The sequence below is a fragment of the Spea bombifrons genome, chromosome 6 (assembly GCF_027358695.1).
Source record: "Spea bombifrons isolate aSpeBom1 chromosome 6, aSpeBom1.2.pri, whole genome shotgun sequence".
NCBI classification, from domain to species: domain Eukaryota; kingdom Metazoa; phylum Chordata; class Amphibia; order Anura; family Pelobatidae; genus Spea; species Spea bombifrons.
Window position 1 is genome coordinate 30,480,701 of NC_071092.1, and position 20,286 is coordinate 30,500,986.

The 20,286-nt window shown below is 39.3% G+C and overlaps 1 protein-coding gene across 6 annotated transcripts in view; it reads left to right on the plus strand.

The window, feature by feature from the left end:
* The window catches only part of PBX1 (PBX homeobox 1), a 71,899-nt gene that overhangs the window by 36,252 nt on the left and 15,361 nt on the right, over nucleotides 1-20,286 (plus strand). For all 6 annotated transcript variants that reach the window (XM_053468742.1, XM_053468744.1, XM_053468739.1 and 3 more), the window contains exons 3-5: nucleotides 17,132-17,376; nucleotides 19,003-19,193; nucleotides 19,776-19,911. In XM_053468742.1, coding sequence (XP_053324717.1) covers nucleotides 17,132-17,376; nucleotides 19,003-19,193; nucleotides 19,776-19,911 — 572 coding nt within the window. The remainder of the gene's footprint in view (nucleotides 1-17,131; nucleotides 17,377-19,002; nucleotides 19,194-19,775; nucleotides 19,912-20,286) is intronic.

Sequence of the window (20,286 nt, forward strand, 5' to 3'; positions counted from 1 at the left end):
AGAAATAGAGTATATAATATTTGGAGCAAAAATTAAGATTTGAAAAAATAACAACAATGCATCATATATTTTAAATGGTATCTCACTGGGAAAAACTACTAAGGAGAAGGATTTTGGAATAACTCTAGACGACAGACTGCAAAAGTGCGCAATGCCAGTTAGCAGCTGCAAAGGTCAATATGATATTGACATGTATAAAACGGGGTATTGATCCACGAGAGGAGAATATCAACTTGCCTCTTAAAAAAAGTCAATGGTACGACCTCACCGTGGATATGCGGTGCGATTCTGGGCACCGGTCCTTATCTAAATCTAAAATTAAAAGTAGATTGGAAGATCTTCGTTATGAAGAGAGACTAAAAGAGTTGCATCTATACACGCTAGAAAAACGTTGTCCTAGAGGGGTAATTATAACATTAATATTTTAGAGCTTCTTGATCCAAGGAGAAATGCTGCCTATGGTCCTTGACATTGTAAACATTCTGGTGGCTATATGTGGATTTACAAGTAAACCATACACTTACACCCGTTCACCCTTACCAGCCCGAGCAAAAAAAATAAGATTTGTGCTAGTGATGATAGTATATGTAAGTGTATAATGGTCAGTGTTTGTTTTTTAGTGTATATGAATGGTTGAGTCACTGTTTGTGTATGTAACTGTGCATGTAAAGGTTTATCAATGTTTTCTACATCATGCATATATCATGAGTGTAATGTATTTATAAGTGTGTCAGTGTGATGGGTTTCTGATGGCCTAAGGGTGGCCCAGGGTACCCTATAATACCATAGGTTCTTCAAAATGTATTGGTATTGCTATTACTGTACGTCATCGGACACATCTATCACTCCAGGCAGTGCAACATTTTAACCCATAATGTCCTAGAGTAAAGAGCAGTGCATAACTCCTGTACTTTATTTCTAAATATCAATCTGTACCATGTAGTAAATCATTTATTAAATGGTGAGGCAGATTTTTTAAGAACTGTGTGTGCGGATAAGTTGCTGCTAAGAAGTTCATAGACAAAAGATCGGTAGTGCATTTAAGTATTTTAAAGAAATGGCAGATCTGTAATTTTATTCTTTTATCTTTTAAGGTTTAATCCCATACAACAACACAAACGTTTCTATGGCAACGGTCTATCTTTTCTAGCTGTTGTGTCACATGTCTATAAAAGGTTCCCTGCGAAAAATACTATTTAAGAATTATTTCTGGCATGATGTTTCTGCTTCTGCATTTATTCAGAAAAGTATTAAATTCAGCAGGGTGGGTGGAACAGTACCCTTAAAGTAAGGCTTTTGTTATGATTAGAACTTGTGGACTTTTAGTAACGAATAGGTTAACTGTGCCATTTTTCCCCCCTCCAAAGCATATTAATATTCCCATCTCTAGCGCAGACCTGAACTGATGCTCTCTCTCTCCCCGTCGGGTGAAAATCATTTCCTTGCCCAGTTCCCTCCTGAGATTTATTTGTCTGACCCACACAGGAGCCAGAGCAAGGGAACAAAACCGAAAGAGGGGAACAAGGAGTCGAAAGCACCACCAGAATAGCAAAGAGTACGATGGCACTGTAAAGTAAATTGTAACATGGACTCCTCTCCCTAAGCTTAGAGAAGGAAGAGAAATTGTCTCGGGCAGAGAAGTCAGCATGTGTTGAATGTTTCATGAGATGGGTATTCCGATCACAGCTTCTCTGACAATGGGAGCAGAATACAGATTTAAGAGAAGGGTTAGCGTGTGACGTCCAAACCTACCCTTTGCTCTCTATTCTCATCTTTCGCTATCCAACTGTTTTACCATGTAAATACAATGTTATTTTTACTTTTTCTTTTCCACACACTCTCATTATATTAATTAGTCTATTCTAAATAAAAATAAGAGTAAATAATATTCCTATGTAAAATAGCCAAAACACCTGTGGGTCTAATGTATAACCCATTGAGGGTTTTCCAAGATGGTTGTACAGTTTCTCAGCAAGAAGAAATTGGCTGCTCCGTGTGTCCCTCCTGCTTCTCTTTGGCACCGGCATTTTCTATCATTATTTTCTCCTCTGTCCATAGTTCCGCTCAATATCACCAGCCCCTGAGCTAATTTCCCATCCATAAACCCACTGAATTACTCCCAGGAAGCTGTGCGAGTGGAGGCCTCTCCGCTGTTTCTCAAGGCTTGGATTCCCATTCACCCAGCGGACACAATTACTGCAAACACTTACAGCGGCAGGGCACTGATTCCTAACCATTCCAGAGCGTGACCACATATTCATTTATCACAGAACTCACAGATAGGGAAAGGAAGAGAGAGATTAAGACCAACAAAGGGAGCATCAGAGAGACGGATGAAATGGAAATTAGAGGGGGGAAAAAATGAAGGATCAAGCACTGAAAGACAAGGGTTAAGATTAGAAGAGAAGGACACAGGAGTGAAAGCGGCATTGGAGAGGGATAAGCAAGAAGAACCGACATGAAAATTCAACCAAAATAAATGAAATGAAAAGGCAAAACATTGAGAAGAATAGGTTCTGTGTAATCAGAACCCGACTCGTATCCTTATCTATGCACCCACCGCTGCTATTGTCCCTCCTCTAGATCGTAAGGTCAACTGAGAAGTGCTAAATACATCAATTAATGCCATATGAATAGAAAATATACCCCCTAACATTTCAGGTGCCCAAAGCGGGACACCTTTTTTGAGTGCGGGTGGGCAGGACCCATACAGGGACCCTGGAATATATTAAAGCAGAAGACCTGAATATGACACTATATTGAGATGCTCTGCTTCAGTACATTGCTAGTTATACCATGATAACTGCTATTTTTGTGCTGCAAAAGCACAGACCTCAATAGATTTCCCAGCTTGGGGTGGTCAGGGTAGATCCGCAATAGCCTAACAGGATATTGGGGCAATTCCCCGAAAATTGGGACTGTTCTGCTCAAAACTGGACACTTGGGAGGTATATAGAAAATAGATATGCAAGCATACAAACGGGTACCAAAGTTATAGATAAAATTACTTTGTGCATCGCTCTGATGTATGTTGAGATGCCAGTTTTTTGTTTTTTTTTTGTTTTGGTTTTCTTATTTTTGTATAACCATAATCTAAATTGACCCATAGTTCAATCACTACATGATATATCTAACATGATTTTCTTTCTTTTAATTTTAAATTAGTTGGGTTTTTCATGCTAAACCATATTAAAAGCAGATTTTTTTTTTAATGCTATAATTTTCAGTACAAACATGTGATCGTTCTGAAATGTACACTAATTGTGTTAAAAAACCGAATTGATTTACTAAAATGTAAATTTGTAAAATGTAAAAAAAAAATTATCAGTCAGGGACAAAACAGGGAATAAGGTTCACAAGTCTTACTGTTCATCTGTTATTCCTGAATTCTGCGGATATTTGTTGTAATCTCTTCAAAAGAATTGGCACATCTTTTTTATTGTTAAAAACACATCTGAAAAATGCACGCCGAAGCACCATAGATGCGTACCCAGTCCCTCCCCATGGTGTGTGGTGAGGATGATGCCCCAGCGTGGTCCTTTTGTTGATACTAGCTGGATTACTGCGACAGGAACCCTGATAGTAGCTGTTTATAGCTTTGGCTCAGACCACATCCTAATCAGACAGCAGCACGTTTCCAGTGGGTTGCTGATAAGGGATACTATTATCTCTAACTGGGAGGCAGCATCTGAACAGCATTATTATGTGAAGATGTCCTCTCCCTTCTGCCCATCTCCTCTCCAGACCTAGTTAGACCTTTCAAAACTCATCAATTTTCTGGGACCGATCTGCTAGACAGACCCTTTTGCAACCAAGTGCTGGCTGAATACCTATGATGTGTAGCTCACATGTCCAGTTTGTCATGGTCTAAAACGGATCAAACACTAGGACAATGAAGAAATACACCGTTCACAGAACAGATAGTGGGGTTTATTCGCCAAAGGATGGTTGGGTATTTCCTAAAATGTATCTAGGCCCGACCAGCTGAAAAATGTATGCAGTTGCAATATTATAACTACTGGACACACCAGTCTTCCACCTTATCCTCAATAGCTTGGTCTCAATTCAAATCAAATCAGTGAAACCTATTCCAAACAGTGTAACAAATCTGGAGTCAATGGACTCCAGCGAACTTGGTATGTCTCTCTGCGCTGCCCCAAATGATGAATTTGATGAGCGCATGCTTGCCACCATATACTTGGACTCTCTCAGTATTGCTGATCAGTGAAGCTTTTCTTGGAAACGGACACTTGCCATAAGAATATTTTTTGGACCAGATTGAGCCATTATTGAACGAAAGACTATTTTAATTCCAAAGTATCAATCACATGAGGCATCTGTGCCAAGCTGGCACTGAGCACCTCTGCTGGAATAACACGGTTTATCTCTTTACCTTTTTTTTTGTGCTATGGCTTGTTTTTTTTTTTTTTTGTTTTTTTTTTTAGAACTGCACAAGTTTGCTACAATTACTTTCAATTTGCGTATGTGTGTGCATGTTTGTGTGTGTTCTTGTGTACAAAAAAAATATATATATATTATATATACCGGTAATTTCTTATTTGTTGACAAATTGCATATTTCTCCATTTGAAATAACAGGTTTCCTATCTTTTAAATGTGCTTTTACTGACAGTCCAATATATTCTGCATGATTCATTATGTTTGTGTCTTTGTCTGTTTTTTTGCTCTTTGGAAACAATATTGTTTCTCAGTGAGAAAAAGCAAATAGTGGACAAATCCGATAGAATTAGGCATTACACTATTCCCTTATGACATATTAAGCATTTCACTCTATAAAGCAATATTAATAATAAAATTGAAAAATCAAGCCATTTAATTTCACCAAAATTTGTTGTTTTTATATATTGGCTCCTAGTTTTATATCATTGTTTATTTCCTTTATAAATACGTGCGTATCCAAATATTGGATATTTAAATGCTCATCCGTTCCTTGGCTTTCCGAGTACTAACCAGCAAGTGTATTAAGCGTAGTATTCAGTCACAGCATAAAACATCTGAGTCCTAATCCAGAAGCATTTTGTGATCTGGCTTGATATGAACCACCAGACCCAGCCAATATAAGCTGTTTGGAGGATCTGTATCCGTTACAGTCTGTGCACATAGTCTTGTTAGCTTTTTATATATATTTGGAGCAGACACAAACACTGATTACTCGTATATAAATGGCCTGTATTGTATGGGCCCCAATCCACTCATTCCAGCCTCGTTGTTATCCACTCTGGCTCTATTTCAGGATTCTTCAAGCCCATTCTACAAAAGGTTTCGGTTCATGATAGTTCTCTTCTAGCTCAGCCAAATATAGCTTGGGGTGGTTAATGGCATGCATATTCCGCGATCTAAAATAACCTTAGATATATAACCATCTTATGAACTGATCCAAAATAATAAATCACAAAGTTAATGTATTAAAGTGTTCCAATGGGTACATAATTAACTGAGCTTTATTCCCAGCCTTTTGTTTGCGCAGGATGCATAGTTGACAAATGTCTAGTATTGGCTTTGTCATTCTTATTATTTACACAATATGATGGCATTGTTGTAATATCACAGTAACACTCTACCTCCATTAAATGGGTTGAGGGATTTTCCACCTGTCTCTGTCCTAATAATCGCAATAAGTATGCCAGTCAGGACTCTCCTGGCAAATTCAAAACAGTTGGCAGCTATATTGACACCTGTTTTCAGACATTCATCCAGCTGTGCTGTAATGCACAATGTGCATGTGGACTGCGTAGGTGATCCGACCGGTCTTTTAAGTAATAACAATTAGGCGTTGTTTTAAAGATAAATACATTAAAGGTTGTTATTTAAAAAAATATATTTTTTTTTAGAAAAACAACTTCTTGGGCGTGTAATGTAGAATGTATATTCTAATGGTATTGCAAATGTTACAATGTAACAAAGCTCGTAAACTCTTGTGTGTGTCTTGCATACAAAATCCTGCTTTTATAGTTACTTAAAAATAATGAAATATGCTTTATTTTGCAGGACTTTTACATTTAAAGCCAGTGTATTCTTCTCATTTTCCAAGTGTATTAACGTCTGTGTATTCATATATAGAGATTTATGCTGCCTTGTTAATGATTGCCTTAGATGCCAACTAATTATTTTCACTTGAAACGAGCGATTAAAATTAGTAAGTAATTACATTTTGCGTGTAGTTAGCATGTGTGTAAATCCTACTCTAGAGACACTTAAAGACAACTGCTCTTAATGTGTCATTATCAGAAGTCATTCACTAATAGGGCTTCCACTGTGATCTGCACAATGAGGCTTTTTGTCCCCAATGGTGCCACCGTACTTATTTTTCTTTTCATATTCGTATTCTGGATTTAACTCTTTAGTAAGAGCTCTTAAGGAACAAGTTAACCGGTTATATATCTCACACACTGCAGGGCAGCACTACCTGTGCTGGTCGGCAATATGTGATATTTGTGTGTGTCCCGGAAAACATGGCCGATGTGGTGACCCTAATCGGGGAGCCCTGTTTTTGGTTCAGTCATGGCATGCAATATTCTGGAATAAGGATTGAAAAGAGAAGAATGTCTACTAGATTGAAGCTCATCATAATAGTTTGTCATTCGAGCCGTAATGATGAGGAAACTTCTACCTCTTCCTCTACCTGTGAATGCCTGGCCCTGCCCCTTATATGTAGTGTGTAAAATCTATGTCCCCAGGAGCGTGTTGTTTTCCTAGAGCCGGCATATGAAATGCCCATGTGTGATTTGTGTAACGAGTGTATTTGTGGCCGAGTATACAGTGAGAGCCGCAATCTCCACAGGCTTTGACCTTTTCACAGCTCGTTATAATCAGGGGTTGTTGTGTCCCTGACGCCTCCTCCTGAGATGTATGCAACTTTAATTGTGCTCCTGCCCTCAGGCTGTGATTAAAGGGCCGACTCTTTCCTCACATGCCATCCCAAGAGCCTGTACAGTATTCCTTGTAACCTCCAAAGGTTATACATAATAAAGAAGGCCGCTCAAGCACCAGCTTAGATTGCTAGCCTTTCTGTTCCAGCCTTGAAGACTTTGATGTGCTGTGACATCTCCTCGCTGTATGGGATGGGTCACTGCACTAGGTCATTGACTGTTCTTGGTCTCACATGACATCTGCCAGACTGGGTCTCAAAAGAGAGGACTATAATAGTATTGATATTAACATATTTATAGGTTTTGGGTATATGCTGGGGGTAGATTGCTAGATGGGGGCTGCTACATGTTCTTGAATATTCTTACTAGAGTTATATTGATTGCGAAGCTGAGTGTCCTTTATACTGGCTCTAGGTACCTCAACTGGGAGTCTATTTCTTGCATCTACTGCCAATATAAAAGTATTTTGTCAACATCAGTATCTAAGGTAATTAGATCACAAGTTGTTTGGGTCAGGCGGAGCTGTGACTTTCGTTTGCTATTTAAATAAATAAGAGTAATAAGAGCATATTGTGTTATTGAGTCCTGTACTGGGTATTCTCTGCCAGGGAGATAATCTGATTATCGTTCTCACTATTTAATGCCGGTCTGGGAGGCAGCTGGTGATGTTTTAATGAAGCTGGAATTGTGTAGTCGGCAGCGCAGGATAATCAGAAGCTTCAGAGTCAGAATCAAATTAATAATTCATGTCATTAAAGTGTGTAATTAATTCGAACAGTCCAGATGAGGGAAAACCTTTTCAGCTTTAGAAATGTATCCCGAGGGTTTGGAGAGATATGCCAGGCGGACATTGGTTTTTGGAGATGGGGGAAGGGTGTGCACTCTGATGGTTAGAGCACCAGGTCATCTCTTCTGGTAAGGACACTATCTGACAGATTTACCATTCCTTCAGTTCTAATTCCTCTAACATGCTGATGCATGGATACCTGGACAATTGAAAGCTATGGGATAAGATGCCCCATTTGTGTAATTAGTGGCTTACAATTTATTCAGGTGTTAAATAAGTGGTGTTCTGTCTTTGGGGTATGTGTAATTTGTGATGGGATCACACTTAGTTCTTTACTCTATGGGTATCCTGTGTACCCTACATGATTTTTACAAGCTGATCTAGTGTCGTCATGTATTATCTCATATTTATATATGTATACTGTATGCTTAACATTCTTGGCGGCTGTCCTGATTTGTTTATGGGATAGCCCCTAGTACATGTTCACATATAATAAAATAGAATAATAGCTGCACTCCCCAATATCTGTGTAACACTTTCGCTTTCCATATTATAAGTATTATGAACATTTGTAGACTTGTTAAGATGTAACTACTTATTGGCAAAGTGTCCAGGGATTTTCTATCTCTCTCTAATTTTTCTTAATTTTTAATGTTGTGATCTTTGTGACTGCCCGTCAGATCCCATGAAGCGGTTCCAGATTTTGTCTCTTCTTGAGCTGAATGAACAGATTTGTAATGCAATATGTTAAATGAGGTTTTGAGCGCGTTCCAAAGTTACACATAGATTGCCTAATTTCAAATAGGCAACACTGTTCAGGGCTAAATTTCAGAATATTACTCTGGTGGCATATACGTCTGGTCCCCTACACCTCAATCAAATAGAATCCCATTTTTCTTTTTTAATTGTTCACCGTTACATGTTGGTCACATATTCACTCATTAACGTCTGTTAAATGGACCGTGAATCCTAACATTATTCTCTGCCCCATAATTCCTGTGCTGATTTAATGTATTTGCATTTACGTATATGAATGAGTGTATATCAAACGCTTCTTCCTGCTGCATAATACTCCTGTTTCCTGAGCATTGTATTTGCCTTTCTACCACCTATTTTCTCCTGTTCCAGTTGTTCCTTAGTTACCCCCATTTTGTTTTATTCCAATATTTTCCCTATCCTTTTTACCCCTTTATTCACCATATTACCACTCTTCATTTTGACCCTCCCTAGTCTGTAGCATGTGCACCATTCCATTCAGAACCCTTGTATGCTCCAGATGTGGCTTAATTTACTGCGACTCTGCTAATTACTGTAATTAAGGATTAATTACTGTTAATTACTTTCACATAAACTCAATGCCAGTCAAAAGTGCATAGCCTTTTGAAAGCTGACACACACATGCATACACATGACGCTGCACATTATCCATAACAGGGGAAGTATTCCACAACTGGGATACACAATGTCACTTCACTGTCACCTTAACGTGTCTTGTGCAGTGACTGGTGACAACAAGGCTTCCCCTCTGTCTCCACGCAAATGCCAGAGACCTGCTTACCTGTGCTAACAAGACTTGGCATTAAAAGTGAAGCACCTCTGAGTGGGGAGATCCAAAAATTCTCTTCCAATCCTGTCACTTTCGTTTTAGTGACCTACAAATTGCTGGTTTCTTGGCAATGATGACCTTAAATACATGTGAAATATTATACCTTCCAACCATCCTGCTTCTTGAGGGAGAATCTGGATTTGGCTGTTCCACCATTCTGTGAAATTCATAAACACAGCCCCGCTTGTCACCTCATCATGATACATTGAAGCCGCGCACCATCGTGGCCGTATGGGTAAGCCACTCTTTACCTGAAATGGTGAGGCGTATGCTGTATTGATAGTTATATCTTACACTGACTCAAGATGCTAGGATGGAACTCTGAATATATATGGTTTTACTAACAGAGCAGTTTTAAATATGGAGTAATCAGCATGGAAGGCAATATAGTGATTTTACAGTTATATGACATTCATTAGAAATCAATAATCCTAATTCTTTATTTTGAAAAAGGTCCTGAATTCTGTCGGTGGACCATTTCTAATGCATACTTAAGTTAGATGACATTGTGTAGGTTAGCCCATTTTCTGTAGACTCCTAAAAATCCATGTCTAACTTCAGGCTCCACAGACTGTACCAGAAAAATTATGTACAGATCCTCCTCGCTTTATGATGGGGTTCAACCTATGGTATTTCGAATGTACAATGGTGCAATAGAGATGCACATTCAGTACATTGACTTTATTACCCAAGGATGATACAGACACAGTACATGTAGTGATATGCAAATTCTTAAATATGTTCAACTTACGATGGGTTGGTCATTGTTGAGGAGTACCTATATATATTTGGTGGACTATTGAGCTGCCTGTATGGGATAGGCAGAAGACTATGCCAAATATAACGCACAGGACAAAATAAGATTTGAGATTTTGCCTTTAGGAAAATAAATTGACTAGATGGTCAAATGACTCTTGTCTACCACCAGATTTATATGTTCTATGTCCTCAAGGTGTGATATAGAAAAATATTAATTTGCAGCCCTTGAGGCCTACAGTTTAATACACCTCCTCTCTACTGTTCCTGAAACTCTGTTTGGGATAGGATATTGTTGACAATGTTTTGTCAAATACTATCAGACTCTTGACTTTAGGAGGAAAATGAGACACAGAGAACTAACTCCAACAGTAAAAGAACAGATGCACTCATGTGCATGAAGAAGAATTGATTGATGTTTATGCAAAATGACCATAATATGCATTAACAAAAGGAAAATAGACTGTCCCATTAAGGTTACACAAGGCCTAGCCAGGGAAGCACATTAGGGCCTCCAATGTAGGAATTCCTATAGGAGCTACAGTGAATATACATGGGTAGCTTGATTAACAAGTCAAATAACTTTAAGATTCTCCATACATGGGTAGCTTGATTAACAAGTCAATAACTTAAGATTCTGAGGTAGCCATGGTTGCTTTCTGGTTAATATATCTATATGTTTTTTTGACACCTACATGCAAGTGGACTAAAACGCCAATGATCTAGCTTGCAAATTTGCCCCAGTAACTATATATATTGTTCAGCATTTCAGTCCATTCAGGGACATTCGGACATTTGTCTAAATGTAAATATGTTTGTACACAGGAATGCTAATTACATACTTCAAGACTTCGCACGTAATATAGTATCATAACAGGGTAGATGTGCTGAAATATTAATTCCACACATAGATAAAAAAACCTCTTTATTGTGTTTGTTGTTAGACTGCGCAAGACTTTATTAAAGTCTTAAAGGGTTTCCTTCAATTGGTAAAACTTGTTGTGGAGATTCTCTTTTCTCACCTTACTAGCCCAGGCAGCTGTGAGACCGCTGGAGGTCTATGCTGTTGCAGAATAGAGCTCCATTGCGGCTTGGGTGTTGCCTTCCTGCAATGCTCTGCAGTTGACCACTGCAAGGTGTGTCTTTGGGTACGGTGGCGGGGGGCTTTGCTTGACTCTCACGTCTAGCCACAAAATGTGGAGAATGTCAACGGAGTGTTCCTGTTGATTGCATCAGTCCGTTGGTTGCAATAAAGCATTAGAGAAAGCCCTCATTAGCAAACCATTGGATTATGTGGCTCGTTCAGCACCACTGTTCTTCTTAATTCAAGATACTATTACGACAGCTTTTTCTTACACAGGCTTTCGTTACATCAGCTCTTTATTATCAAGCTATTCATTATAACTGCTGTGCATTACCACTCACTTTTTCTCGTCAAAGTGAACACTCGTTATGACTGAACCCCGGGAAACTTTAAAGTGGCTCTTCATTTGAGTGGCATCTTCATTATCTAGCCCTTTATTTCTGCGCATTTATTTCAGGCATTCATAATGACCATCTACAGCCTTATTTTACAGTTTGTTCTCTTAGCAGGGCTATTAACATTTTAATCTTGCACTATTCCCATATTAAGCACCCGGTTAGATGATACTTCAACTGCTTATGATTATAAATAATCAATAAGTAAATTCATGTAAACCCAATAACCCTTTTACTGGTTGATCCCAATTCAAAACAGGGAGATCTTTCTCACTTAAAAGGCCATTTTAAATCCGTGGGTATATTACTCCACATAAAGATCCTAAACCTTCAACAATGGACACTTGCACTAATCCCACCTGAATAAAAAGGTTATTCTGCGAAAAATATTCCAGGTGATGTGGAATGTGACCTTTTGGCTAATGCTCCAGGGGATTCATGTTTGGGATTTGCCTTATTTATTGGGTCGCCATTACTGGCCTTTTTTCATTAATAATTATACATGAATTCATGAATTCACCAGATTCCTGGTGTTCCAACATCTCAATCAGTAGGATGAGTGGTCTGTACGATTTTAGAGAGATGAAAATGGTTGGTAGGTGGAATGAAGGGGACAAGTGGAATACTGATGAGGAAGTGGGAATCAAGTAGAAATGGCTTCACTTGGGCCATAATCACCTTTTTCCACCATTGATCCACAAGCTGTGTTCACACAATGTGGATATTGTTTTGAAGTTTCTAGAGTAACTCAATAAACGGCGTTTACATCACAGTCATGAATATTTTTAATCCTGTAAATTCAGATATTTCTTTTATGAGCCAATTTTTATTTACGCACCAATAATAATAAATTGCTTGACATACCGGTACTGTACATGGTTCAATTGGCTTATTGTAGGTGCTTAGTTAGGCCTGGATTGGCCATTGCCAAATCGGGCATCATTTTATCAGCTGTTACTGGCTTGAAGTACCAAGAGCGATCCCTGTGCGTGGGGTTTCAGATGCATGCCAGGTACATACGGTTTTCAGCTCCAGTGGCACGGTGTGCGTGTGTTTGATGCTGATTTTAGGTGTATCTGTGACGATATTTATGATGCTGCTGTGTTGTTAATGTTGTTTCCATGACACCAGTCCTATACAGGTGACCCCTATATTGATATGTTTCTTAGTCTGATATATTAAATTTCCTTCACGTTTAGTTTTTTTTTCCAGCTTCTTTTTCTCCCTCTCTGGTTTTCTTCTGTTCGTTTTTCCCTCCTCTTTTATCTCACTATTAATCCCCCCCAATCTCCCTCCCCTCTCCATTCTCCTCTGTCTGGATATTTTCCCAGCAGACGCCAGTAATACAGTATGTAGAGCTGTGCCCCAGCTCTCAGCATGCAGCAGACCAAATTATTCTCATGTATTCATGAAAAGCTGCCACCGATCCGTCCCTAACACAGAAATGGCCTTTGTTAGTGTTTCTCAAGTGGATTGGCACAGAGAACGACCCATGCAATTTGGCTTCAAAAGAAAGAAAAGCTTTATCCGCGTCACCTCAAGGAAATGTTATTCCTAACACGCAAAAAATACAGATATAGCAATTTGCGTAAATTGCTGGGGTTTTTTATTGTACAATTATGATTTTTTTTCCCTTCTCCCTTTTGACACCAACACGAGAGTTTCCTGCAGGCGGCGGCCGGTCTGTTCTGGTATGTTATTGTCTTCAGATACGTGAACGAGTGAATGGATAATGACAGGAACAGAGGAACGATACCGGTCGGGGGGGAGCGGTTAGCTCTCGATCCATCATAGGCCCTGTGTGGAGAATGGAATAAACACTCGGTCACACTGTATATATGACCTGCGTGTACTTTCCACTCCACAGTAAGAAGACAAAGGCTATTAGAACTTTGGAACATACACACAAGTTGGTTTCGGTTATACAAAAATTCAACTTAACACTTTATCTTCCTACCTAAGATGATGGTTCCAGTGCCTTTATTAAAAAGAAGCTGCACATGTTGGTTCCTGTATCATAATTTCTTCCCCCTTAGGTATATCTGGAGCTAGCCTAACCCCCAAAAGGAAGCCATTTTTTTCCCTCTGTAATACTAAACATATCGCTTAGGTATACACTGAATGAAGTTACTATAATTTTTGAAATGTCAGAATTTCTGCTAGGGTGATTGTGAGCATATGGGGGCCTAGTGCATAGAGCAGGTCTCCTGTCCTGTGCTCAGTACTCATACTCATGCCCGTAACACCCACCTGGCAGTGTTCTGCCAAACTCCCCTGCTGTCCCACTTTTGGAAACGGTGAGGAACATGGGCTGGTTGGGGAAATCCTTTGATTTCTCCTGACCAATCCAGTAAGCTGTGACTGCAAAAGTTCCCACGTGGCCACCCCAAAGCTTATTTCACCAGAGTGCTGCAGGGTGGCCAGATGGGTAAAGTTAGATCTGCGGTCCTGTCCTACGTCTAACCATGCCCCCAATAAAGTTGCCCCGTTTGGACACTTGCTATGCATAATATGGCACCATTTATACCTTAAGGCTCTGTATTAATGATACGTATTTTATTTCTCCTTTCATAAGTGATCTATTAAACCTGGTGAGCATTATTTTACCCTAAGTGAGCCAACTAAATCCCCTGATAGTCTTTGGGAATGTTTGAGACTTGAGAAATTTTAGTTTTTTTTCTTGTCCCAGCATTTTCAGCCTGGTTTTAATTACAATTTCATAGCTTTTTTTTTCTGCCCGTCACTGTTATAGGAGATTTTCCTGTGAAAGGGAGGTCTGGGCCGCACACAGCCCGCATGCAAATAACATTTCAAAAGGGTGCCAGTGTACAGGAGGCTGCCAGATAGAGGCCTGCTGAGAGGGCACAAAACTGCGTTTTGGTTTAGTTCATCAAAGATTATAGCTTTACATGTGCTGTAAAAAATCAATTATTACACCAGTAGATATAAGTAGGTAAGTAGATGCTGATAAGTTGAGTCAACATTATTTATATATATATATATATATATATATATATATATAATACACATATAATGCTCTTGCCTTAACTCCCCTTCTCTGTGATAATTAATAGGAACGCTTTCCATGCATCTTGTCTTGTTGCACCCCCACACTTGATATCATAGCGCCAGCAATGGAGCTGAGCGGTGGGAAGTATCAATAAATTGAACACATCTTCTGAATGGTAAATTGCTGCAATTGCCCATAGCCAGGGGATATGGCCTCCTGAAGAACGGCATTAGTCTTGAGACACTGTTAGCTTGCCCAGTGCTAATATTTTGATGAGCTTGCGTTTGTAATAGCTGGTGCTGGTCCATGGATGTCATAGTTCATCAATATAGTGTACCTTGTTTGCCTTATGGCAAAAAAATATTTGTTGCCCTGTCCCTGGGGGTAATTTGAAAGCAGGTTATGCTTTGTTCCTTAACCAATCGCTTTCCTTTAGAATGATATGTTCGGAAACTTTTTGACTTTATTGTTCTGTGATATTATGCCAACATATAGTATGCTGTATTTTAATACTAAGGTATCTGCATATTCTTGGACTAGTAATGTATTTCTTTCAATATGTAAAGTGCACTCCAACACCCAGGATCCTTTGCTTGTTATGTGCTGAGGATGTGCAGTTTGTATAGTATAATTATTATTATATGTTATGTTTATAGCGGCAACAATTTACACAGCACTTCAAAAGGTACATACATTCAGAGGGTGCAACAAACTGACATGCCAAGACAAACCAATACATAAGTGATTACAAGCTTATAAGGATAAGGATTCTAGCATTAAATAATTTCTGATCCTTTTCCTTTTTGTCTGCAGGGAAATCGGATCCCTGTATGAACTTTAGCTGGGATATCATTAGTCTTTTCAAAGTAGGGTTAAGCAAATTTTAAAGCAATGCAACAATCACTGCTCTTGTAATGAAACAGTTAAGGTTCTTGGATCAGTCACTGATTTTAATTGCAGCCGGTTAATGCATTCAGCTTTATTATTTAAATATCTGACGTGAGTTATTTAACTGTTTGTATTTCAATAGTATCAATGTCAGTTGATTTTAGAAAGGTCTTCTCTTGGCATGTGTGTAATCATGAAATGAGGTGTTCTACGGCACAGAATGAACGTAGGATGTTTCATGAATCCAAAAGGAGACCTCTAGTGGGGACTGTAAAATACGTGATTGAATTCTAGGACATGGAGCTACACGTTGGACAACATTTCTTTCTTCGTTAAGCATTTTGACTAAGACTTTAATAAATCAAATAAAAATAACTTTACTAATTATATAAATATATTTACTATAGTCAACTACAAAAGTTTACAATATGTTCTTCGGTGAAAGAGTGCATAAGTGTTACTGTATCCAATGGAAATGGTAGAGGTTAATACAGTGGGGGTAATTTAACTATTAATTTAAAGCCCCCACTGCAGCCACATATCAGTAGCTGTACTGGGCAGGATACTCTAGCCAGGAGGCAGGCTTTTTGTGCGTGCGCTGGTATGTATGTGTTTATGTGAACGTGCACTTGGAACGCATGCTCCTAGGGATCCAAGAGGTTCTTAATCCAAAACTGGAAAAGTGTCTTACCAGTCTTCATGGTTTTCCCAGCACTCTGTACAGATACTAGACTTGTGTAAGTAGACCACAAACAATTTGAACAAATTTTGTTTCCTGCCAAATCGGTAGGATGAAATTTCGATTGTTCCATTTGAAAACAAAATTTGTTGTTACTCACTCCCATTCACGCTCTCACACGCTCCCTCAATGTTTTCCTACCTTCTCCAGCGACCACGTCTGTGTCCTTGTCTCCTTTTACTCGGCTCCTCTTCCTCTCTTCCCTCATCTTGGTTTTCTGTCTTCATTCACTTCTCTGCGGTATCAGCTCTGTTAACTTGGCCTCCTAGAGTCCTCATGCAAAAGAGGTTGCCCCCGTGGTGCACTCTGTGGCCCCGCCCTTTTTAGGAGGTACTCCAAGGGGCCAGAATAATGCAGATGGATCTACCGAGAAAGAGAGTCCAGTGCAAAATGGCGGAGCCACGGGGACAGCATCTCCCTTGTTCCTCCAATAGGGGGATAGAGTGTGCGCGGAGGCTCTGCTCTTTGCTAAAGCAGTCCAGGAGGCTTTATTAATGGAGCTGATGCCAGGGAAAAGTGGACGAAGAAAGAAGACAAGAACAAGAAAAGGCAAGAGAAGATGCGGAGCTGCGGAAAAAGAGACATGGACATGGAAGGGGTCGGTGGAAAAGCTAGGGAGACATTGAGAGAGCGAGAGTGAATGAGAAAGCAACAAAATGCAAACAGATATTTGGACCCCCTCTCCCTTGTTTTCCTTGGGGTCCCGCCTCATTTTCAGACATTTATACGAATAAACAGAATTTGTCAAATTTAGTTTTGAACAAATCCAAACGCACAAGTCTAACATACCATGTTTTAGTGTTCTGTGTAAAGGCTAAAAATATTTTTATATGTGGAAATTTGCAGCATAATGGACAATAGATTCATTTTGTGTTGCATGTAGAATTTTAATATTACAGCTTGATTGTTATTAAAATGTTTATATAAATTATGCAAAATATATATTTAATTAAAATCCCTCTTTTCTCTTCTTTCAGTGCTCAGTATTCGAGGCGCACAGGAGGAGGAACCAGCAGATCCCCAGCTTATGCGGTTAGATAACATGCTACTCGCGGAAGGAGTTGCAGGTCCAGAGAAAGGAGGAGGCTCTGCAGCAGCGGCAGCAGCTGCTGCTGCATCAGGAGGAGCCGGATCAGACAACTCAGTGGAACATTCTGATTACAGAGCCAAACTCTCCCAGATAAGACAGATCTATCACACAGAGTTGGAGAAATATGAACAGGTAACATGGACCTCACTGGTATTTAATGCTGGGGTGCAGTCCATCTGGTCTGCCCCATAAAACAAATCCTTAAACCATACATTCAGCTTGTGAGTACATTATGCTCGCACGTGTACCTTACTAAGACACTAAACTAAAATTCTTTGTGGCTAGAACATAATGGACTAATTGTTTTCAGTTGTAAAAAGGACTTGATAGCGGCAGGACTGCCTTCTTCTGGAATTCCCAGTTAGATCTGCCTAGAAGTTATTATATAAATGCATCCGCTATGGTCACTCAGCAGCCTGCTTGTTCCTATTGGCTATGAAGTTATTATAACAACCTTCCAGTCAATTAGAGGGTAGCCCCATTAGGTGCCAGGTCTCTTACAATAACAAATGGATTTCCACAGCTCCAAAATGAGGGCCAAGAATCATAATTCTGTCTGAAATTAGAGAATTGTTCTGTACGTTGTTAAATAAAAAGTATCCTTTAACATTTAAAAAAAAAAACAATGTACATTTCAGCGAATTATTTCATGCTAGGGTGGTTTTAGGACTCTCTGTGATGATTGCCACGGTATGTTCATGAGCCCCCTGGAAGAGTAATGAGGGAGGGCTAGGCTCCAAGCTATATCTGGATACTTAGTGCCTTTAGCTTTCCAGCTGCTAATTTACAATACCCCCTGGTATCCATGTGTACATATTTTAAGCTTACTTACCATTATGTATTTGAATGTATTATATCCATGTATTATATATGAAGGACATGGATACCTAAATTGTTTCTTGAATTCTAGTTCTTATCTAAAATTAACTACTTATACTTGTTTTCTTTAGAGAATGAAACATTCCCTATTTTTTCATAGAGGCAAATTGGAACTGAATACTAGACATGTGCAGATAGACCACAAACGAGTCAGACAAATTTTGGGGGGCGTTTTTAATTCGTGAAAGGACCTTGTTTCTGTCCACTTCAGTATTTGTATGAATCACAGAATTTGAATCAGAATGCACAAGTCTACTGACTACTAAACTCCAATTTGTATGGGCTTCTTGTAGTTACCAAATGCCTGATACTACCTTTTTAAAGTTCCAGGAGCCATATAGCAATACCTGACAAAATATGGCATGTATCCAATGTCTGTACTTGCTAGTCGCCTCCTGGCGGTTCATGAGCTAGAGTAAGTGTGCTGCAAAGCAAATCGTAGGAGGCAATAGATAGAGGGGTAGAAGGCTCTTCATTATGTTCTAACCCCAGTGAGCTTCTACTGCAGTAAGAGCTTGGATAGTTTGATGTAAAAAGTAACGTTAGATAGCAAGATTTCTTCAAAGTTTCCTAACACATTTAATTATGCATTGTATAGGTCCAGCTCAACACTTCTCGCTGAAGAACCTTGCTAGTGTCGACTCTTCATAACGTATAGTCAGAGAGCTAACTTCAAATCTCCTGCAAACTCTTCTGCCAACTCCTTTAATAAATAATACCCAGAATTATGATCTCGCTAGGAAGGGACACCTACGCTTATTTTAACTTTATTATTTTTTTATTTAGTTTTTGCTACCTCACCAGATCACCCTTTATCAGTTTATTTAAGCATTTTGGGACTCTTGCATTAACTCACCTGTCTTGATCATCGGTCTGTAGGCATGTAATGAGTTTACCACCCACGTGATGAATTTACTGAGAGAGCAGAGCCGGACCAGGCCCATATCACCCAAGGAGATTGAACGTATGGTGGGAATCATCCACAGAAAGTTCAGCTCAATTCAGATGCAACTCAAACAAAGCACATGTGAAGCAGTCATGATTCTGCGCTCCCGTTTCCTGGATGCACGGTGAGTAACGAAGAACAAAATGATGTCTGTTCCACTATACTGTTGACAGGCATATACAACTACTTATACCCGTAAGAGGAGATGACAGGACTGGTGTACTCATGGGAGGAAGGCCTAGTCTACAAAAGAAAGAGAGACAAACATGAAGACAGGGATGCAGATAGCAGGAAACATGTTACTGGTCTATAAGATCATGTGCCTACCCTGAGTCGTGGTTTCTTAATCTAATTCTGAAAGTGTGTGCGAGCCCTTATTGCTTCAACATGCACTCCTCCCAGTCAACACTAAATATCACTTACATGCACCATACCCCATCCTCTACTTAATTGGGTGTATTCAGCAATCTGAGTTTTTAGGTAAGATGAAACATTTGAGCTGACTTTATTATGTATAACTATGTATTGTAAGAAAATGCATAGATAAATCAGTAAATTGTCATTCAATGGATTTCAGCATTTTTTTAGCTATAGGATATCTTGGCCACTTATGATGTTTCATCTCGCCTACCAGTTCACTGTTTACTAAAGCCGTGTGTATAGACTCCTGTGTGTTCTCAGGACTCATGCTGATCTTTTGTTGCAGACGGAAGAGAAGAAACTTCAACAAGCAAGCTACAGAAATTTTGAACGAGTATTTTTATTCCCACCTCAGCAACCCATACCCCAGTGAGGAGGCCAAAGAGGAGCTAGCCAAGAAGTGTGGTATCACAGTGTCACAGGTAACGGGCAGGTTGGCCAAGTTTCTCATGCCAAATCTTAAACATATCTCCATCAAGGAGCCAAAATGCTAATTTCCCCACCAGTGCTGTGGCGATAATGCAGATTCCAGAGCACTGCAAGTTCACCTTAAAAGAAACAGTTGCCTCAAAGCTATAGAGCAAATTTAAAAAATGCGTTTACAAAAGAAGAAGGTCCCAAATGTGACGACATACATTACAAGCAAAATTTGCTGTGGTTCTCATGTAATCATTAGGCTCGGTGTATACCAGTTCTGTGGGACATGCATTTTTTGTTTTTACACATTTTTACCTCCAATTGGTTGCTTATGTACCAAATGCTACTTTCAGGATTCAGATGTACGCTAGGCTGCAGTA